The sequence below is a fragment of the Mus caroli genome, chromosome 2 (assembly GCF_900094665.2).
Source record: "Mus caroli chromosome 2, CAROLI_EIJ_v1.1, whole genome shotgun sequence".
In the NCBI taxonomy this organism is placed as follows: Eukaryota; Metazoa; Chordata; class Mammalia; order Rodentia; family Muridae; genus Mus; species Mus caroli.
Window position 1 is genome coordinate 59,782,756 of NC_034571.1, and position 23,732 is coordinate 59,806,487.

The following is a 23,732-nucleotide window of genomic DNA, read 5'->3' on the forward strand; positions in this document are numbered from 1 at the left end:
GCAAGCAATGTGTAGATATTTTTTAGACAAATGGATCCACACAGAAAGGTATATTCATGGAAACTTTAGTATTAAATTAATTTAGTATTAATTTTATTTTACTGAGGAAGTCTGGTAGGGTGGCTTGGCTGGTAGAGGGGCAGGAGCCTTCCTCCACATCTGATGTCTTGGTTTCAATCTCTGGAACTGGCATGCTTGAGAGACAGAACATAGATGCATTGTTCTCTAACCTCCACATGCCACCCACATTCATGCCCACACTAAAATAAATGAACTTTTTTTTTCTTTTTGTAAATTGACATAATGATTTTCATAGCACATCCCCTCTGGATGGACAATATGAGTATAAAACAGCAACACATTATTAAAAGGCTTGTTTTTATATTTTTGGTTATGAGCCTAGCCTTTAACGGCTGAGCCATCTCTCCAGCCCAAAAGGCTTGTTTTTAAAACATAGCATTAACAGATCAAGTAGACACCAGGATTTTCCCTGGAGAATCTCAGAAGATGCCAGAGGTTATAAATGCAAGCACGGAACATATCACCTATGCAGTTTTTAAAAATATATATGGTCAAAATATTCATTTAATTCCCCATACATGCAACCAATGACTGTGATGAAGTAAAGCAAGACAAAATGTATGTACCTTTATTGGCTGAAGATGGAAGCTTCTTAAAACTGACATCTAAAGACATGGCAGAAGTATCCATGATCTTTTTCTATCAACCTTGCCAGTAACTATTCTACTGAGTACATAGTTTTTTCTTAAAGATTTATTTACTTCATGTATGTGAGTACACAATCTTCACACACACCAGAAGAGGGCATCAGATCTCATTATAGATGGTTACGAGCCACCATGTGGTTGCTGGGAATTAAACTCAGGACCTGTGGAAGAGCAATCAGTGTTCTTAACCTTTCTCGACAGCCCCACTGAGTACATATTAATAACTGCTTCTTCCTCAGGAGTCTCAGTGGAAAAAGATAAGTTAGATATGGAAAAAACAGATGCTCCCCAGAGCAACCTGTGAAACAAAGCAAACCAAGGCTACCTTATCTGTGTCATCCGCACTGGTGGATCTCTCCACACAAGACGCTCGTCTCTCCTGGCCTTGAGCAGCACCCTGGGATGTGGGCATCGGTGGCAGTGGGGCACGTCTCTTCTTGGGTGCATCCGAGGGCAGTGTATTGGAAATGTAGGGTTTGGAAATGGTGTTGGACCTCGTGAAAGATGGACGATGCTTGCTCACTAGTGGGGTCGCAGGAGCGCTGGCAGTCTAACAGAAAATCAAAAGGCAATGGTCAAGATAAAAACCACTCTAAAAATACTTGTTAAGAATCTTAAAATGCTGCATGAAAATGCCTACTTGCTCTCGCTTTTTCTTGCTGCGTTGGAAAAAACTGAAAATCCCTTTGTTTTCTTTCTCCTTCACAATGTCCGGGTTGTGTGATATTTGGCAGGACTCTGAAAAAAACATGAAAAACAATTTACTTTTTGTTCACGGGTGGAACATTCATCCCCAGTGTTTCTCTTCTAACCTCCCTTTAAAAGGATTTTCTGGTGATAACCATCACCCACTACAGTCACTAAGCAAGGCACCACATACCTCACCCAATTCTCAGAGCAACAAGCGAATACAGTGACCACGTTAGATGGGAACGAAGTGAGGCTTAAGGAAGCAAAGACACACAGCCAGGGCCGGGAGGCGGAGCTAGGCAGTGAATTCAATTTCTTAGGCACTGTGTAATCACCAGCATTACAAATGCAAAGTAAGAAGGCTGCATCGCAGCGACACACGACGCTTCTCCCACGCAGCTTATCCTTTCGTTTATTTCAGCTATAATTTTGTCAGAGCTAAACAACCATGAAGCATTTCACTCGCAAAAGCATGAGCCGTGATAATTACGGCTGCCACTCTCTCTGTTCCCATGGATCTAAACAAACTCTGCCCGGAAAAATTCTCCAAGAAAAATTCGATCTGTACTGAATACATACAGAGATTTTTCCTTGCCACCATTTTTGATGGAAAGTCACGATAATGACCATTTACAAAGCATTTCTGAAGCACTAGGTACCACAAACACTCCTGAGATGATTTAATGTATATGGGGGGGGGGTTGGGCGTGGGCATAAGCTATATATATTGGACCTTGAGTTTCCATAGATTTTGGTACCCTCAAGGGTTCACAACCAATCTCCTTCAGGCACTGAGGGAAGACTGGACCAAGTATTGTCTCTTAAATGCTATTTATTTAACCCAGAAGTTCTAGTGGTTCCAGAATTCCCAAGCCCTAAATATTAACAGTGCTGATTAACTTTAGTTAGAACAGCAACTGCCAAACTTCAAGGCTCTGTTTTTAATCTTTCTTTAAAATAAAAACAACAGCTATAACAACAACAACAACAAAACAAAACCTGTTTCCTAATATCAACCGAAGGGGTCAATAACTAAGAGCCAAGCTTGCATCTAAACCGCTGTGCCCCAGCACGCTTCCAATACAGTATCCCAGTGACAGAAAGCATGATGGCTCTGCATCAATTGATTTATGGTTTGTAGAAAGCAATGAGCTACAAACAACTAGTCACGTAAGGGTGCAGGTTACCAAAGTCCACTGGGAGTCATACTAAGGACTTAGGGACCATCCTACGACGATTTCTATTGGCAGAAGTCAGGACAACTGTGATACCATAGAAGTAACGCTATTGAAAGGTATCACATGAGCTTGAGGAACCGAGATCCGACTCCCTGAACCCACATAAAGCTGGACATGAGAACATACATCTGTAACCCTGGTGTTCTTACAACGTGGTGGGAAGCGGACAGGAGAACCACTGGAGGCCTGTGGGCCCTCTACCTGGCAGGCACATTAAGAGACCCTGCTCAAGCGAGGTAGAATACAATGGCCAATATCTGCAATTATCCTGCTTGCTATATGCATGTCACAGCACACACACTCCCATCCAGTAATCCCACCCTGTCCCACACATTTATATACAGGAGATTTAAAACAAGAGCTGGTAGCTGAAAGAAGGATTGCCTAAGACCAGCACCCCTTTTCAGTTAAGATGTACATGGCAAGATGCTGACGATTAGTGATGTTATGAAAGTGTCTGTAAGTGGAACGACAAACCTCTACTTATGAAAGGGATCTCTCTGTGTGTAGCTCAGGGTGGCCTTACAGCTCTGGGCTTATGCAATCCCTCCTCCTTCACCTCCTGAGGAGTTTGGACTACAGACAAACATTATCTGGCTCCTATGAAGTATTCTTGCCACAAATTATCTCATCCAAACCTGTCAAGTCTCTATATTTATACTCAGTTGACAAGAATAAGTAAGTAGGTGAAGTTATACCCACAGGGTGCATGGGATCTATCCTGAAAGAAACAGACTACAGGATGAGCTATAAAACAAAGGACATTGTGTCTTCAGTTAAAAAAAGAATTATAAATTCAAAAAAGGAGAGACTAGGACTCAACTGTGAACATAGTTTTTCCACAAAGAAACGTGGGAATTTTATGCAAACCAGAACAATTTCAATGATAGTGGAAACAAAGAACTTCACATTAAAAAAAAATTGAGAGATACCTGGGCAGCACAAGAGGGCTGACCTTGGTGGTAGGGGCAAGGGTGAACTTGCCCCAAGACTATGAGTGTGGGAGAGCTGGCCCTCTTGGTTGTCTTGTTGTCTGTATTACAGTGACATGGGTGAGGGAGAAATGCTTGCTCTCCCACCCTTGTTACTAATGGTAGGCAAAAAAGCTGGCCCCAGGACATCAGAGATAAGACCTGGCCCCTCATCTACTGCAGCACTGGGAAGAGCAGGCCCTGTATCTAGCCTGGGCCCTGATGTGGGGACTGAGCCAGCCCCCAACAGCAATGGGGGGCTGATGTGGCAGATGAGCCAGCCCCCAACAGCAATGAGTATGGAAGAGCAGGAGAGCCAGCCTTGCCTCTTGTCTGCTGGGTGATGGAACAGACAAGGGAGACACATCTTCCTCCCCTCCCTCATCTCTTGCTATCTATGGCAGGCAGGAAAGCTGGCCCGGGGTCACAAGGGTGGCAAAATTGGCCATGTCCCTCACTGGTTACAACAGTCAAGAGAACAGGCCCTGAAGCTAACCTAGGCAGCAGGGTGGCGCTGGCCCTCGTAGCAGGAGCTGATGATGAGGGCATGAGAGCAGGAGAGCAGGCAGGACGATGAGCCCACATCTCAGGCCCAGATCCAGGGCTCTGAGTTGGTCCACCCCAACATTTACCCCACAGATGAACTGCTGAAATATACAAAGGGGCCAGTCATACAGATCCAAAGCTATAGGACCTCCATGACACAGGGCGACACCAGGATTTCTGAGAGGAGCCCAGTAAGGTTCTAGTGTTGATAGAGTAGCAGAAGCCAGAGGCTTTGAGCCAGACCAACAAGTCATTTGAGAGAAACTTTAATGGGACTTAGAAGTAAATGTATAATTTTACATGCTTTTGTTTAAAATGTGTTTATAAATAACATGTATCAATGTAGAGATCACAATGTAGGAACACAAAAGAGTGTACTGGCTGGGTTAGGGTTTCCTTTAAGTTGTTTTGTTGTTTTGTTTTGTTTTTGTTTGGTTTGGTTTGGATTTAATCAATTTGACATAAGCTACCACCATCTGAAAACGAGGAACCTCTTTTAGAAAAGGCCTCCCTCCAATAGATTGTTTCTGGGACATTTTCTTTAATAACAACTGATATGGGAGGGCTCAACCTCCTGTGGGTGAGGGTCCAGTCTCCTGTGGCTGGGGTAACCCCACGGTAGGTAATCTCAGGCTGTGTGAGAAAGCAGGCCGAGGAGGCAATGTCTCTCCTTCAATTTGTTGCCAAGTTCCTCCTCTGCTTGAGTTCCTGCCTCTGCCTCCCTTAAGGACAGACTGTGATTAGGATGTGTCAGCCAATTAAACTTTTCCTTCTCAAGTTGGTACTGGTCATGGTGTTTTATCACAGCAACGGAAAGAAAAGCAGGGCAGATAGTTAATATTAAAACAGGAATTAGTGCGCTCTGTCATAGTAACGTTCTAAGGGAAAACTGTATTCACATATAAACCCTTTAGTAACTCAAACATTAAATAGGCAGTACACACTGCACAAGGGCCTTCCTAAGGCTAACAAGGAACAGTGAGGACCATAGGGCTTCAAGGCTAAAAGTTTATTATATTTCTGAGAACACCTCTGTGAAAGAAGAAATAAAAGCTTCATTCTGAGCTATTTCCCCCAAACTGGCATATGTTAGTTACAAATGTAAAAAAACAACAAAAAATTTCAGCATTGCATTCACATTTAAGTAATTAAGCTGCCTGAGATTTGAATAACTTGCAGCTTCATACGTCCATTCAGTTAGTGTAGCCAGAATCTGTCAGATGAAGCTTTCCTGTACCTGATCACCCTCCACACTACGTCAGCCTCATCCCTCTTCAATTAAAATCATGTGTGCAGATCGCTAAGTGTCAGAGTTAAACACTAAGACAAGTGAAAACCTGTCTTCATTATGGAAAACAGCTCAAGCACTGTAGCTTCCTGACTCTAGACGAGAAAGTCCCAGCACACAGAGTCTAAAGGCTTCTGATGACATCCCACTAAATCAAGGGGTAAAAACACGTATGGTTTAGATAGACCTGCTAGACTCTGACACTGTAAATAAGCTCTCTTGACCCCACAACTCTAGTCCCTGCAGTTTCTTCACATGCAGTTAAGTCTCTGAAAAACCTCATTCAGGTAAGGCCAGAACAGACATTAGACATCAATGGATAAAACCTTGAAGTTGAGCCTAAGAAGATCAGGGACTGTGGTTAGGAGCAAGCCAAGTATAAGCATTGTTTCTGGAAGGAAGCAAAGACCATTTGTTATCATTTCTTGACTCCCATTATAGAAGTAGAACCCAGAAATATAAAAAGCTATTTTCTCTAGAAGCTTGCCACCTTGGCTTAACAGTCAGAGTTAAAGAACCTGTTTTTTGATTCTCTGCCAGGGTATATTTTAAGATGATATCGATTTTTAACTCCTTTGATTAGGCTAGCCCGTGTTTAAGAGCAGTCCAGCAGGAGAGAGTGAGCCAGTTCTGTTCAGTCAGACGAGTTCAGTTCAGCCAGGCAGCACAGGAGGCAGTGCCGTGGAGGTGAGTTCATTCCTGAGTTCATGCAGTTTGACATAGGTCAGGAGAGTCAGTTCAAGGCAGAGAATGAGAAGGCACCAGAAGATTAGAACAGACTGCCAGTTAGTGTGAAGCCAAGCAGAGCAATTCAGGGAGAAGCCGAGAGAAGCCAGATTGAATCAGTCAGCTTTGAGAGGAGTTTGAGCAGAACAGCTGAGTTGAACCAGCCACCTAGAGACAAAGAACTAGACAGGGTAAGCTTATGCAGAAGTTCGCCTCTGAGATGACAATTGCATCAAGCAAATAAAGCTACCTTTACACAAATCAGTGCCCTGGGCCTATCCTTTTTTAAATGGAGGAAAAAAAGACCCCCAGATTTTATTATTGAATAATTTTAATAAAATTTCCCTATGAGCCGGGCGTGGTGGTGCACGCCTTTAATCCCAGCACTCAGGAGGCAGAGGCAGGCGGATTTCTGAGTTCGAGGCCAGCCTGGTCTACAAAGTGAATGCCAGGACAGCCAGGGCTACACAGAGAAACCCTGTCTCAAAAAANAAAAAAAAAAAAAAAAAAAAAAAAAAAATTCCCTATGAAATATATATATATATTCATTATAAACTATAAAGAAATATGAAAACTTGCTCCTAGCCCAACCACTCAAAGCTAATCACTATTAAATATCTTATGCACTTCCTTCCAGAAATTTCATGTAAAAGATTTTTTACATACAGCATTAAATTCCTTTATAAACCTTTAAACCTAATAACTGTAACATAAAATTTTTATGCCATTACAAAATTCAGACAAAATCTAAATGGTGGGGAAAAAAACTGTTGTCATAAAACTGCAAGTGCCACCTCTCCGAGTTGCTGCTCGCTGAGAATAAGCTCATTCAATCCCTTCCACAGCACCGCCAACGTGATCCATTCATACCAGGAGCCAAGCACACTCCTTCCAAAATCATTTTCTTCTATACAAGGTAGTAAACCCAGTTTCCCACACATTTAGCAAGGTGTTATTTTCTGTATTGTTTTCAGTGTCTGGGATTTTTTTCTCCTAGATAGCTCAGGTTGGCTTTGAATGTAGAATCCTCTTGCCTTGCCTCCCCAAGTGCTAGAATTGTGGATCTACTCCCAGGTCTAAAATGACATCATTTATCAGTATTCTACTGAATGAAATTAGTATAATTTGAGCCAGAAATCAAAGAAGGTAGAACCTTTATTTTTTTTTTTTTAAGGAAATAAACCCCCACGATTTTCTAAGTTAAAATCTCTTACAGGATACATGTGTTAGTAATGTTTGAAAAAAAATGAGAATTTCAATTTTAATCTTCCCAATTTAGTGTCATAATTTACAGTCTCTTCTGATTCTTGGATCTTACCTTGGAAAGATGACTTACTGAAGGCAGTAACAGAGGGGGCTACAGCAAGAGGGAGTAAAAAAGGGTAAATGACCGTGATGATTGATGTCCATTAACTATTAAATATCACCGAGTCAAAACAGTAGTCTATGAATTACACTATACCATGACCTCAGAATAATGTCTGAAACTCTCTCTGCAGTGTGCATTAACTGTCTCCTCCATAAAACTCTTAATTGCCCCAATGAAAGAGATTCACACTGAATATCTAAACTTAACTAAGTCTATGGGTTACCAAAACAAAACAAACAAACAAAAAACCCAATGTCATTTGATGTCTCCACATTTTAACATATCTCCTCTGTACGAATAAAAACTCTGCAATCTGGAAATGTTTTGGAAGTATTTCTGATTCATTTAATACGCACGCTTACTTTGGATGCTGACCTATGTTGACCTCAGAAAAGAATTTTGAAAAAAAAATTCTTCAAATTTGAATGATAGCAAAGCCTCATACAAAATTTATATGGAGTTTTCATAAACTAACAACTGTTTTATTAGAACAGTAACAGGCTTGCATTTAAATACTGACATTGTTTAAGTCGAAAAGGCACAAGAAATTAAGTTAAATTCAACCACCACCACCCCAAATAAACTGGACAAGGGGCACCAGCCTGTTATGCTAAACTACTGAAATCAGCTCCGATGGGAGATCTCCTTGAGCTCAGAAGTTCAAGCCCAAGATGGGCATCCTGATGAGACCCCCATCATGAAAATGAAGACTAATAAAAAAATGCAATGCTACCAGAAGAATTCCTAGGTTGACAGAAAAATATAAAATATGATAAAGGCTAAGAAGTCTGACTTTTCTTTCCATTACAATAACTGCTATCAGGTTAAATTGCACACTTGGTTTGATTTACCTATTTCAATTCAATTATCTTATTACTCCCATTATGATGTATTTATTCCTATCTATATGACTGATCCATTAAATCCTTGGCATTATGAAGTTGTGAGCACTTATCTGCACGAATACACACACACACACACACACACACACACACACTGAGGGGGGAAAAGTCCACTTACCTCTGCTGATATCCATGGCATATAACTCTCTTAGTCCCAAGTCATTAAGAGATTTTGTCAAGTCGAGGGGCTCCTGAGCCTGGTAGTCCTTCAACAACACGGTATGCAATGGATCAAACTCACATTTACTGCATATAATGGGAGTAAGGTCTTGAAGCGGAGCATGGGGGCTAACTCTCACTATGGTCTTCTGTGTTTTCTTAAAGTTGATCACTACTCTCACAGTTTTCTGAAACATAAATTACGATACACAGTTACAACATAATTCATTTACCAAAATAGTATTTCCATATCTAGAATAATATCTAGAATAACCGACTCTCGATTCTGTGACACATGAAATTAAAACCAAAGTCATACCTCAACCACAGGTTGCTAAGTAAAACAAATTCTGTGTAATGCCACCAAGAGCTACGTGTTACTCAAGGCTTTATACTCATTCAGCAAACACCACTTTCTATCCTCTTCTTCTTCTTCTGGTGTGAAATTTTCTTTTTTACTAATGCTATGACCTAATTTTAAAACAAATTCTAAGGTAACAAACATTAGGTGTTTTTGTTTTGATATTGTTAATGGTCCTGGGGATTAAACGTATCGTAAGTCAAGTACTTACGATAAGTCAAGTACTCAACTACTAAGTTTTGCCCCTGGTCCTCTAATTTTCATTTTGATTCAGAGTTTTAATTAAGTTATCCTGGTTAAACTTGAACTCCATCTACAGTCAAGGTAGGTCTGGGAACTCTGACCCTTTTGTCACAGCCTACTAAGTACCTGGGATTACAGTTACGAACAAAACCTAGCTTACTTTGTTTTTTTTAAATATTCAAATTCAAAATTCTATTAAGTATGTATGTGTGTGTTTATTTATTTATTTATTTACTTACTTATTTAAACTTTAGGGCAGGGGTGAGACAGGAATTCTGTGTGTGCCCTAACCTCAGAGATCTACTTGCCTCTGCCTCCCAAGAGCTGGGATTAAAGGCGTACATTATCACCACCTGGCTAAAATTCTTGAGAGTAAAACATGAAAGCATATTTAAAGTCAACAGAAACAAAGGCTCATCTGTTACAGCATTACTAAAGTTTTTACGCTGTCTTAAAATATTTTTAAATTACCAAATACATGAAATAATAATATCTATGCTTTACATTGTCCTTTAAGGAATGTTTGTCTTTTGATAGCCTGTCAATAGCTGCAATTTCAAAAATGGCATTTTGAAAACTACTATCCTTATAATCAATAATCAACCATACTAAGAGTGGAGCGCCATGCCTTGCGCAGGGTCAGTTATCAGTATGTGACTACAACATATTGCCATTGATGTTTATTGTTGTACTATTAACCTTCCAGTTAACTCTAATGTAATGGTAAAGAACAGCAAAACCATCCTCGATTAGACTTAATACTAATAATTTCAAAATTATTTGCACTCTTTCAAGTGTTCCGCTATTTTGATATAACTGGATTAAACCCATTAAAAATGGAACTCTGCAACATTAAATGAAATGTACAGATTTCAGATCCTCAATGACCTTCATTCTTAAAAGTTAAAATCCTGTAACTTAGGGGCTCATGAGAATGACAATCTATTGGCTACACAAATAAAACTGCTCCAATATGGTTCAATAGCATGTGCATGCAGCAGATTATTCATACCTAGACAGAAGACAGACTACTGTCTTATTAATTTTTAAACATTCAATCAAATATTAAAGCCAATGTTTTATCATTAAATCCCTGTCAACATTTTTATTAAATGCTTATGAACACTATGAAGACGTTGGCAGAATTTATGTATTCAAGTCAGATGGAAGTGAACTGGTGGTATTCAATGCATCAAGGATTTTATATTTTACAAAAATGGTTGATGTTCATAACTCAGAAGTTTTTGAAGTCATAAACTTCTAAACCCGTATTGTTTTAGCAATAACTTCACGAGAAAAGAAACCAAGAGCTATGGCTATCAGCTCACTGGAGGAATGTTTACCTATCAAGGATGAGGTCCTCAGTTTGGTCAAGTACAGAATAAATAATGGTGTGAAGAGTATCATTTGAATAAATTAGTATCACTATTGCTCAAAGGTTCCGGTTAACACATTAAAAAGATAAGAATGTGAGCAGATGCCTTGGTGGTTAAGAAGACCCACTACACAACCATGATTCATGTAGACATGGTTTCATAAATGCCTACAGCCCTAGTATTGTGGGGACCAGAGACAAGAGGAGACCTGGTGCTTGCTGCCAGAATAGCTCAAAAACAATAGCTCCCGGTTCAGGGAAAGATCACTCCTCAATGGAGTAAGTCAGATGAAGAAGGGCATTCTATGTCCTCCCCAGGCCTCTGAACATTTAATACACACACATAAAAATTATTTATAAAAGAAAAATGAACTGCTATAGAAGATAATAAACTGTGATCTGGGTGTATGTAAAATTAGTGACTTACCAAATACACAGAATTCGAATATGATATTAAATATGATATTAAATTTTAAAATATTGCTTAAATATAGAATTTTTAATATATAGCACATGGGTTATTATCAGATCCTGATGTAGTCAATCCACTCACTTTTAGAGAACTTGATATCTAAATTGTTCCCACAATTCTAGTTAACCAAAGAATAAATAACCAGTTGATGACAAACCAAGTGGTTTGGAAAACATTATTGACATGTTCCATGTATCCAGACCAGAAATGTAGTTCTTTTCATATATATGAATAATAAACATTGACTAAAAACTGAATATTTCAAACATAATAACATCAAAATCTGTGATAGAACCCTTACCTCTGGGATTATAGGTGTAGGCTTTTTCTTATCCAGAGATTTTGGCTTTAAAATTACCTTCTCTACATCCAGCATTCCTATTGGTGTGTTTGGCTTAAATTTGATAAGATTCTCTTCAGCAGAGAGCAAATCAATCGTGTGACTTGATGGATTTAAGTGATACTGTGCACAGAGGAACACGAGCAAGTCCATCATCGGCTTACTGAAAGACAGGAACAACGATGGTTTTAAGAGATCAACTCAACAGACTGTGAAACTTAGCTGTTTTCAGAATTCTACTCTGCTCCTTGTTTGTCTTCAAGACATAAAGCAAGGCATAAACAAAACATAATAAAATAAGACATAAACAAAATAAGAGCTGTGGCAACTTAAATATCTGATAATCAGAAAGACAAAATCCTAACAGATTAAAGGCAGTGGTTAGAATGCTTTAGGTATTAGATGCTGGCACTGGTTCAACAATTTTCTACAGATTTTATTTGTCAGTTTATGTTATACATTGTATGAGTCCTTCCTTATCCAAGAATAGTCACTTGGGTTAGGAGACAATCCTTAATAGTATAACTTGCATTCCTTAGCTCATAAATTGGCAAATTTCTCATAGAACAAAGTACAGCCTTTTGCGGTTTTGTGTGTTTGTGTGTCTGTATGTGTTTGTGTGTGTGTTGTGTATTAGCAAACAAATATATATTGACCCTCACATTTTTAATGAATTCTGTGGATTCTTAAATTATTCAAAGCATACTTATTTAGTATTTCCTAGGGTTTGCTGTCATTGCACAATACAATGACATGCTTGTCCTGACAGATCTAATATCTAAAAGACTGGAGCACATGTCAACAATACTGCAGATCAATTGCAATCTAATCCAAGCCTAGGCTGACCTCACCTCACTATGCATCCACCACTAGGCCTCAGATTTGTGATTCTCCTGCCTCAGCCTCCCTAGTGCCAGGGTTACAGCTGGGTGATACTATTCCTGCTTCCTAATTTCTGCATTTTAAGTTGAGATTTTTAGGGTGTATCCTGCCTATTGTTTCTACAACGTCTCAGGCTGCTTTTTTCTTTTTGTTACAGTGGTAGGTAGGATTATATGGTTTACAATGCCTAAGACTTTTATGTGGCCTTTGATACAAAAAGTTTATGGGCCCTTGTGTATTGGAAGTAAGTGTTTGATATAATCTCAAAGAAAGACCAACAGGAAAATGCAGGACTAATCTTTATACAGGAAAAAACTTGAACAGTATTCCTGCATAGCCAGCTTGGCATTCAGGGTACTTCTCCGTTTGGAACTTCTCTTTCCATGGGTACCAACTGTCAACACACAACTCAGCTTTCATCAGAGCACAGTGCTCTTGTCTTTCTTAATGGCCAGTCCTTTAGGAAAGTGAATTTAAAAACCTTTGTGTCACATTTCCCTCCAATGCCCGGTGATCCTAAAACATTCCCACTTAACACAAAGGCATTAGAACAACACACAGAAGTCCCGGCTCTTATTTCATGGGCGGAGATGGGGTACCAGAGACTTCACTGTAGGGAAATCTGTGACCAGCCACCCTCCTCTTTGGGGGAAAATGTAAATGCCAGTAAAAATGATTTTCTAGTAGTTCAACTTGAACCTATCTATTAGCTTTCAGGAGCTTGACAGGAAAACGAGACCAGGAAACTCACAGTTCACTGTTCCATACCAAGTTCAGCACAGCTGCTTAATGCAGCATCTCAGCCTACCATCCTGTGATGTCACTGTGGCCCCAGGTCTGTGATGTAGTTTTTAGAGAGAGACAAGTCTCCTGTAGGAAAGCCGAAGGCCCAGCTGTCCCCATGTGAACCTAAGGGGAGATACCACTTTACCTTTATCTTCAAACTACCCGCTATGCTCAGCTTGGCTTCACACTCAGGTCATTGCAATATCTGTGCAACCTCCACCCCCCAAGCTGTGTGCTGAACCCAGGGCCTTACACTTCCCCATCTCACAAGAGCTACATTTCTAATGGTACTCTTCCTCCCTCTTTCCCTTGTGCAAGCAGCGTTCCATCACACAATGAGCGTCCAAGTCAATGAGTGACTTCAGGCTTCATTTTGCAAAGCCTGGATTTCAAGATTTACTAAACAAAAAGAATATATAGACCCCCATCTGTAAATGCTGGAGTGGAGAGAGTGTGAGGAAATGTCTTAATAGAAAAATGGCCTTAAAACAGACTCGGAGAGAACCAGTTATCTGGGAGAAGTTCACTTGTCAGTTCTCCCTGGAACGCCAAGGCTCTGAGGCGCTGGATGCAGAGTATGTAAAAAACAGTAATCTTATAGTATTTCTAAAAGTTTCTTGGGGAAAGACCTGAGATTTTATAGAGTAAGATTTAAAAGCTTGTAAGAATAGTTAGAAGGCTATAGCACAAATTTATGTGGGAAGCTTATCATACACCTCAAATGTTGGCAGGGTGGAGGCCTGGATTAACTACTGAGCAGGGAGAGAAAGAGTAAGGGGGGGGGGGTGAGAACACTGAGAATTTACATAAAGTCACTAAGGGGACTATATATCCCTTTGGAACTCTGAGAGGGGCTCTGGCCAATTCGGCCCAGACCTTATCTAGAATCCATGTATAGCTATATGTAAACAACTCTCTGGCAAGACCCCAGCTTAGCAGTTTTCTTCCCAGGAAGTGACTGAAAGCAATGAATGAAGGCTGTGCTAATATGTGACAACTAGTCAGTGCTTATTTCCTCCTGGACAACACCGTTCGATTAGCTCTGTTAACACACACACATACAAACACTCATACATGCACACACCACAGATACACACATAGAGCACACACACACCCTCATACATATACATACACACGATAGACACACAGTACACACAAACACTCATACATACATATATACACACCACAGATACACACACACAACACACACACACAAACACTCATACACACACACACCACATAACACCATTGAGATCTGTGTGCACTGGCTGGTATAAGAAGGGAGAGGTACATATTCTAGGGAAAAAAATGAATTGAAAACTTTAACAAATTTGTGTAGTGACCTTGTTTTATATAAAGCTGTGCCATTAACAGTAAAGGAGGCTATTATCTTTTACAAATGTAGCTTCAGACCAGTTTAAATGGTTAAAATATATAAGAGAAGGTTCAGTATTTGACGCTAAACCACTTCAGAGTTTCCCTCAACCAGAAAGATGGGAATCACAATGTAGCCCTGTCATAAAGGAGCCACAACACTAAATGGCAGGACTCCAATTCTGAAGCAGGCGCTGTGGGCAATCATACACACTGCTCCCACAGAAAATGAAGTCAGCCCTTAAATATACATGAGGATTATCCATCTGAATGCCAAAGCACTTTTGCCAAAGACAACAATCTTGGCTTAAGAATAATTGCCCTCATATGACAGGACTGATAACAGTTAGGTAGCAGGTCTGGCCAGAATTACTGCTGCCAGGGAAAGAGCCATCGTCCTGTAGAACATCCCAAAGCACGTTATTATGTGGCTAGGGAGCATACGCACTGAACTGCCATGGCCTCATTGATGTGTGCAGGTGGTCTCTTCCCCCATTTATCACCACAGCACTGTGAGTTCTGATTTATCGCATTACCAGGTTGCAACATTACTTGCAGACATTTATACAATGATTTCCTGGAAGGAATATTTAATTTTTTTAAAGCAGCTAATTAAAAAATGTCTTTTAAAAACTCTCTCTTTTTTTTGAAGAAATCCCTGTGAGATTTCCAACTTTTCATAAACAACAACAACAAAATCACCTTTTATATTTAATTCCTTTCTATTATTTCATATGAGCTCAGATCTACCATGAAAGCTATTCCTACTTCGTGACTTTACAAACGAAACAAATGAGGTTTAAGAAATCACAGTACATTTACCACCCATAGTAATCATTTGGATTAGGAGTTGTCTGATTCTATATTTAGCATCCTCGTGATTCAAAGTAGTGTCCATAGTGGTGAAACGATTGTTTAGAACAGGATAGCTGCTTTATGACACAGTTTTATCATACAGACCAAAGGCTTCATCCAATCTTTCCTAAGTCCTCAGGGACCCTTGCTGTATCTGGGACACAGAGTAGTAGTAATCTTAACCTGGTTTTGATAATGGATGGTTAGAGCTTCTATTTCTGTGTTTCAAAGGTCCAGCTGGATATCAAAAGATTCAGGTCACAATGTAGTAAAGGGCTTCACGAACAGTCTAAAAATGACATAGGTGGATTTCCAAGCCTGCGCATGTTTAAAGAAGGCCACTTGCCCACAGGGTGCCTAGGTAATTTTTTTTATTCAATCTGGGACAGCTGAGAGCAAAAGTAATGACTCAGGGATAAAGGGCACTTACAGGAACACCCTAGAAAACGGGAACACCCAACAATAAGTGAACAGATACACTGCATTACAACTAAAGAACAAGTAAGATTCTTCTTATGTGTTTTTCTTTCTAATCTGCTCTAGTCTCTAACAATGTATCTTATGCAATTTCAACAAATCCTCAAATCCAAGTTGTGTTAAGTTGTTTCTCTGCCTTGCCAACAACTGAGTAAGATCTGTGCTGTGCGAACCCTTCCCGAACCAAAGGAACTCAGAAATGGAACACTTTTGTGCATCCAACATGGAGAAGACATTTCATCCTGGATTTGAGAATGCTTTACTAGGCTACGTGATACTAGGAGACAAACACTAAGCAGCAAGATGTGAAGATAGCTAACACTTGAACACTGTGAAATGATTTCATATCAAATATTAAAAATAGACGAAGAGTAAACACTGTTTTCTCCTGGAAAACCATCATTTTATACGGTGGTCTACTCCATCATTTACTTTAAATGCTATTTCCAGAACAAGTTAGAAATAATGACCTTTATTTAAGAAATGAAAAACCCTTCCATATAAGAAGAAATCTATTTCAGCTGCCAAGTGCATTCCAGACCTAGAGAAGCTGAAGCAGGAGGGTTAGGAATTCAGAGCCAACTTGGGCTACAAAGGTCCTGTGGCAACAGCAACACACACATCCAAACAAGCCACCACACCAAAACCCCAATAAAAAACAATTAAACAACAAAAAAAGAATATACTCAGAAAATATACCAACTCCACCCACCCTCCCCACTCCCACAGAGTTGTGATATGGCTTGTCTTCATTATCAGCCCGATTGAACTTTCAATCTCCAAGAGACATATCAGAGCAGGTCTTTTGAGAGCTTTTCTCAGATAAAAAGTCCTATAAATATGACATTGATTCTCAGAGGAAATCATATGTTTATTTTTTCTTTTTCAAAGACGGAGAGAAAATGTCATAAAGCAGTCACTAACAGTAGAAGTAGGAATCGTGTCTATAAAGGAAATCAGAACTCGGTAGTAGAAAAGGAGACAAAGGAGGCCTGAGTGAGAAACTAATGGAGTGAGGGAGTGAGTCTTGCTTGGCCATATAAGGGGCAGCATGACATGGTGGCTGCCCCGGAACAGAGTCAGCAGGCTTCCACAGGTGTGGATGGTTGCTGTGGATATAAGGGTTCTATGTATAAAATACATATTTTTTATTACGTATTTTCCTCAATTACATTTCCAATGCTATCCCAAAAGTCCCCCATACCCTCCCACCCACTCCCCTACCCACCCATTCGCACTTTTTGGCCTTGGCGTTCCCCTGTACTGGGGCATATAAAGTTTGCAAGTCCAATGGGCCTCTCTTTGCAGTGATGGCCGACTAGGCCATCTTTTGATACATATGCAGCTAGAGACAAGAGCTCCGGGGTACTGGTTAGTTCATCATGTTGTTCCAACTATAGGGTTGCAGATCCCTTTAGCTCCTTGGGTACTTTCTCTAGCTCCTCCATTGGGAGCCCTCTGATCCATCCAATAGCTGACTGTGAGCNTCCACTTATGTGTTTGCTAGGCCCCGGAGTATTCTCACTAGAGACTGCTATATCAGGGTCCTATCAGCAAAATCTTGCTAGTATATGCAATGGTGTCAGCGTTTGGAGGCTGATTATGGGATGGATCCCTGGATATGGCAGTCTCTAGATGGTCCATTCTTTTGTCTCAGCTCCAAACTTGTCTCTGTAACTCCTTCCATGGGTGTTTTTTTTCCCAATTCTATGAAGGGGCAAAGTGTCCACACTTTGGTCTTCGTTATTCTTGAGTTTCATTTGTTTTGCAAATTGTAACTTATATCTTGGGTTAAGTTTCTGGGCTAATATCCACTTATCAGTAAGTACATATCATTTGAGTTCTTTTGTGATTGGGTTACCTCACTCAGGTTAACTCCTCTTTTGGGAAGTAGTCTCCCTGCCAAGGGTATCAGAGAATGTTCTCTCTGCCAACGTTAATGACTCCATGATAATTAGAAACAGTGAGATCAGGAGTCAGGTGTGTATTCATGTCCTTAGCAAGAATGGTAAACCCTGAGACTTTCTGGGCAGCCCTTAAGGCTGTGGGAAAGAACTCTGAAAGCAGGAGTTCAAAACTATATAATTTCTCAACTATGCAATATAGAAGGATGAAATATGAATTGTATAAGGAGCTTCATAGATTCACAAAAACAGAGGGTGCTGGACTATGAGCCAGCTTGTCAGAAAGATACTAGCAAAATCCCACCCGAGATTTTGTTTGTGCTTATTACAAGGGCAGGCAGATTCCTGAGTTCAGGGTCAGCCTGGGACAGAGAGAGTTTAGGGCCAGGGCCAGGGCCAGGGGTGGTAGGAATGGTAAGTTCAGGGCGGGGTCCCACCAAGCTGCCTCATTGTCTCTGCTTAACAAAGTCAGGCAGATTTCTGCATGTTTTTGCAATGTAAAAAAAAAAAATTGCTTGTGGTCCTTTTCCTAAGATTCTTAAGAGGCTATGGTCTTGGGATGTTGACTCATGGGCTGATCAAGTGGGAACCTGGAGTAAGTGACTGAACTGATATATACATAAAAGACTGGGGTGTTGGTCGGTAGAAGATGAACTAGCAAGTGAGTGATAGTTCTGGGGTATTTTTTTCTTTTTTACAATTTTTTCTTGCGAGAGCTGAGCTGTTTAGAGATCTCTGGAGAGTAAACACAGCTTTTTAAGAATGTTTTCTAACAGTATTTCTGGTTTTGGTCTGAAAATCCATGAAGAGCAAACATAGCTCATTTAGAATACCTCTTTCAGAATTTTTCTAACAGGATTTTTGACCTTGGTCAGAAATCACAAGAATTACTTAGAGAGCTAACATAGCTCTTTTAGAATTATTCCTAAAATATCCAAGAATTTTTTATAGCAGCTTTTCTGACTTTTATGGGAAAATTCTTGAGCTATCCAGAGAGAATTTAGAACTCTTTTTTTCTAGCATGAGAGAGCCGTCTCTTCATAGAGCTGTCTTGAGCGGAAACCTATCTGGAGCAGACTACAGAGCCAAGAGCTATGTAAGAGAGCTGTCTAGGGAGCCCTTTTGAGCACACTACAAGGCTGTCAGCTGTCACCTGCCATTTAGGTTTGAGTTGTTTGTTTCACTGCTCTCAAATATTGCCTCCTCAGAACCCCTCTCCAAGCCAAGGCTGGTTTGGTTTTTGGTGAAGACTCCTACAAAGACAACTAACTCAGCTTTCATTATGGGAATTTATAGCTCAGGACCAGGGACAGTCACTCCATGGTAAATAATTAAAAGGATCAAATAGGGAGTGGGATTCTGACTGTGCTGGCTGTTTTTGTGTCAAGTTGAAACAAGCTAACATCATGTCAAAGGAGGAAGCCTTGATTAAGGAAATACCTTGGTAAGCCCCAGCTGTAGGCCCACTTATCCTCCTCATCTATGAGCCACTGGGGCATAGGAAAGGGCCAGCCCCACAGATCCAAAGCTGCAGTATCTCCATAACAACAGGTTATCTGAGGAGTCCCTGGGAGGATCCAGTATTGATGGTATATTAGAAGCCAGAGGTCTTGAACCAGACTCATTGCAATGAACAGAGTGGTAAAGATGTGGAGACAAAAGGGAATGCTATGGGACACACCATGACACACTACAACATCCACAATGAGATTTTTTTTTTATGCTTTGTATTTTATTGTTTTGTTTTGGGGGGGGGTTCTAGGACAGATAGCAGATACATAGAGACAGGGAGACAAGCTGATTTGGATGCATGAGGTAAAACTCACAAAGAATCAATAAAAGGTTAAGATGTACATTAAACCTGTAGGATATCTTCTTAATTAGTGACTGATGGTGGAGGGCCCAGCTCGTAGTGGGTGATGTCATCCCTGGGCATATGGTAGAAGTTCTATGGGGTTCTATAAGAAATCAGGCTAAGCCATCCTTGAGAAGCAAGCCAGTCAGTAGTACTCTTCCATGGCCCCTGCATTAGCTCCTGCCTCCAGGCCCTGTCCAGCCTGAGTTCCTGTCCTGATTTCCTTTCATGATGAACAGTAATACGGAACTGTAGGCCAAACAAACCCGTTCCTCCCTATGCTGTTTTGTTGGTCATGGTTTTTCACGGTGAAAATAGAAACCCTAACTCAGGCACTGACCAAACCAGCCTGGAAAAAAATCTGGTTTTTGTTTGGGTGGTTGGTTTGTTGTTGTTTTGCTTGTTCTTTGGTGACAGGGTCTCGTAAACTGTTGACCACAAACTTGCTATTTCTCTGAAGGTGACTTTAAACTTCTGAACCCCCTACATCTGACTCCCAAGTACTGGCTACAAACATGGCTCTATTTAGCAGTTTTTAATAAATACAACTATAATGTGAATTTTTGAATTCTGTTCCATACACATTTTAACAAAAACTGACTCAACAACGGTGTAGTCTGTCACTTTTCTTAGTCTACTCACTTCCAATAGGTGGCACTCTACTCCATGTAAATGCTCCTAGGTTGGCTGTTGATCCGCCCTGTACCAGTCTGAACTGTTCTTAGTGGCACTGACCAAGGGAATAGGGCCACAGGTTTTATATGAAATATCTCTGGGTTATTTAACACAAAAACCTTGAGGTCACACACTAAGCTATAAAGCAAAGCATAATTTTCATGCTGCCTTTGTTGGCAGGCATGGTATCCGAAGATTCAATCACATCAAAACAAATGTCTACTTGTAATAATGAAGTGCTGTCTCCGCCTTTGTTATACATGATAGCCTTTCCTTCCTCCCTGTTGAAGAAGAGTGTTGCTAGTACAGCAGAGAATGCCCCACCCACCCCACCCCACCCCCTGCCACATCCTCAATGGGAAACTTTCATCAATCTCCCAAACTGGACATTTTGGTTAAAGATATAGTACTTTCTCCTGGGAGGCAGCTGCAGGAGGATGGTGAGCAGAGATGAATTTGTTTTACAGACTGAAACACTGTCTCAAAAACAAAAGAACAAAAACAAAAAAGGAACTTTCCCCAAGCACCAGGGTCTCTCATCCGTAAGTGCAGCAGCCTCCAATGCTCAGTTGAGCAGTTAAGGGCAGCAACAGTGAAAAGAGCAACTCGGCGCTATCCCTGCACATAGGCACATAAACCCAAGTGCATGCACACACAAACACACATGGGTGCGCGCGCGCACACACACACACACACACACACACACACACACTATGTTATATACAACTATTCTAGTTCCTCCTTCCTTCCACCATCCAAGCTATTTTATGGCAGACAGAAATGGTTAGAGTTTTCAATCAGACTGCAGCTACCATCAACATAAGCAAGGGGAGAAGATAGCAGAGATAGATGGACATGGCATCACTAAACTCTGGTATCCACTAAGGCTGCCATGCTAAGTCAGGATAATGTGTCTTTGCTCTCCCCTTAGCATCATCGACTACTACCTCAACCTCACTGTGTTCCAAACCAGAATAAGCTCTAGGGAAAACCAGTGGACACACAAAGGCATTCTTCTGCAGGTAAAGCTATACATGCCCATGTTCATGAAGGGAACATTTCAGACATACTCTTGTATCAGAAATGTGACAAGAGATCTTGAAACATCTTCCCTCAGATGGGGTAGGTATACTTTAGGGGAGAAATTCTTTCGAAAAGCAAAGCACAAATATACTCTTCATACGTATTACATTCTGATGCCAATAATGTTTTCTGCACCAAATGCATGGGTAATCATGCCATCAAAATAAGTTTGCTGGGCTAGAAGATGGATGAGCAGTTAAGAACACTTGTTGCTCTTGCAGAGGACCAGGGCTTTATTCCCAGTACCCATGCAGCAGCTCACAACCGTGCACAACTCCAGTTCTAGAGGACTTATAGACAATCTTTCCTGACCTCCAAAGGCACCAGACATGTATATGGAACTAAGATATACCTGTGAGCAAAACACTCATACACATAATCTAAAATAAATAAATCTTAAAAATGTTAGAAATAAATGGTTAAAAATAATATTCAAGTATAATTTAGACAAAAGATATTCTCAAAAAAAAATCTAGAGACAGACCCCCCCAGAGTTTTTGATTTGTCTAAAACACACTCTTGCACTTCAGCTTATTTAAAACTAACTTTCTCAGTCCTGCACAGAATTCTTGTATTAATCTGTAGGATCTTTTTACCTTTTACAATTACAAAAATGTTATACTGTAATTTTTTCATTAGTTCACATTTTTAATAAATACAATATATTTTACTATTTGTGTTCTTTGGGCTTATTAACACCTTTTAGAACAATGGCTCATCAGCACCTGGACTTGTTACGACAGCTTTAATCACACCCTTAGGGCTCCTCACACTACACTCCTGTGGTACCCCCAAATTACCCTTGGAGAAGCCCACACTACACTCTGAAATACATAGCAAGGGCTTTCAAAAATATCACAGAATCATACTAAGACACTCCAAAGCATACTCTCTATGTCATCGACAGTTAGAATACTCATTAATCCTCTAACTGAAAGGCTCATAAAAATGGACACACACAGTCAGCTCCTGTTCTTCCCAGAGGACCCAAGTTTGATTCCCAGAACTCAATTCAGGTGGCTCACAATGGCCTGTAATCCCCGCTCTGGTGGATCGTAGACATTCTTCTGGCCTCTGCATGTACCTGCACTCAAATGTGTGTGTGTGTGTGTGTGTGTGTGTGGGTGTGTGCGCGCGCGCGTGCGCGAGTGTGTGTATGCATACGAGGTTAAAGACAGAAATACATCTTTATTTTGTTGGTGGTTTTTTTTTTTTTTAAAAAAAGACAAACATATAGAGAGCATAGCATGGAACAACACCATGGGAAACTATCCTGCTGCATAAAGAACCGAGAGTGTGGAAGTGAGAGGATGCAGGTGAGTCTAGGGATGTTAGGAAGCTTTCAGATGAAGTGCCATTGGAGCTTGCATAAGCTTCCTGGAGTAAGAGCAGATGGAAGTCCTGTAGAATGCTGGGGGTGGTGTTTATAAAGGTACTGAGGTCTTTAAAAAAAAAAAAAAAAGGATCTGTAGAAGAATGAAGAGTCACATGGCAAAGCTTAAGATACATAAAAGACGGCAGGGAAGGAAAAGCCTACTTAATGTCAGAGGAGAAATTAACATATACCAATCTTCACATGGTAGTCTGGACTTCCTTAATTCAGTGTTCAATCGCTATAGCTGCATAAACTGAGATGACCTTAAGTCAAGCAATCTGTGTGTGCAGCAACAAAGGGCCAGGGGCCAGGTGACAGTGATCAGTTCCCTATAGAAAAGAACTTGGGAGGTGGGGAGGAGTCTGACTCTGTGATACAGAGCTCAATGGCCTTGAACCCCAATATCCCTCCCCATCTGTAAACACCAGAGCCAATATATGTGCCAAGCAGTGATAGTATTTCATGTAACCCTAGCAATATATAATGTGTTATTTAATCCTAACAATTCAGGCACAAACCTTTTCCATAGATAAGCAAATGCCACAATGCAACCAACAATAGCTGGGCTGGGACATACACAAAGGTTGATTGATGGAAAATTACCCAGGATTGAGGAATGGAGAAGCCAAAGAGCTAGAAGACAAAGGTATGGAAAGTTCTTCAGGCCTCTGGACCTGGCAAGAATGCTTATAGCAAAAATGATTCATAACCTTTAAGTGATAGATGAAGAAAACCCAGAGCCAAAGAAAATGTGGACTCGAGGAATACAACGGGGCATGAAATCCAGTCAAAGTTAGACTAAGAAACAGAGGAGGAACAAATCCAGCCGAGAAACAGAAGGTGGAAACCCTGATTCAAAGACTACTAAAGGAAGACGAAGGTCAAGGTCTCAGCCAAGGGCAGTTTACTGTGATGAGATAGCCCCAAGCTCTCAGGACAGAAGACTCAGGATGTAGCTATTCAGAGTAAAGGTGACAAGCAGAAAGCCTGAGACTTGTGAATGGGCAGGCCTCATAAGAAGACCAGGGTTCAAATCCGAGTCCAAGCTGCTAGGATAA

At 40.6% G+C, this 23,732-nt stretch overlaps 1 protein-coding gene across 12 annotated transcripts in view; it reads right to left on the bottom strand.

Moving 5' to 3' along the window:
- Cobll1 (cordon-bleu WH2 repeat protein like 1) overlaps positions 1–23,732 on the bottom strand; it is a 155,125-nt gene that overhangs the window by 37,334 nt on the left and 94,059 nt on the right. For 7 of the 12 annotated variants that reach the window (XM_021154795.2, XM_021154789.2, XM_029473788.1 and 4 more), the window contains 5 exons: positions 11,370–11,571; positions 8,577–8,805; positions 7,506–7,544; positions 1,369–1,466; positions 1,054–1,278 (listed from right to left, as the gene is read on the bottom strand). In XM_021154795.2, coding sequence (XP_021010454.1) covers positions 1,054–1,278; positions 1,369–1,466; positions 7,506–7,544; positions 8,577–8,805; positions 11,370–11,571 — 793 coding nt within the window. The remainder of the gene's footprint in view (positions 1–1,053; positions 1,279–1,368; positions 1,467–7,505; positions 7,545–8,576; positions 8,806–11,369; positions 11,572–23,732) is intronic. The other 5 variants (XM_029473793.1, XM_029473794.1, XM_029473790.1 and 2 more) reach the window with 1 other exon arrangement.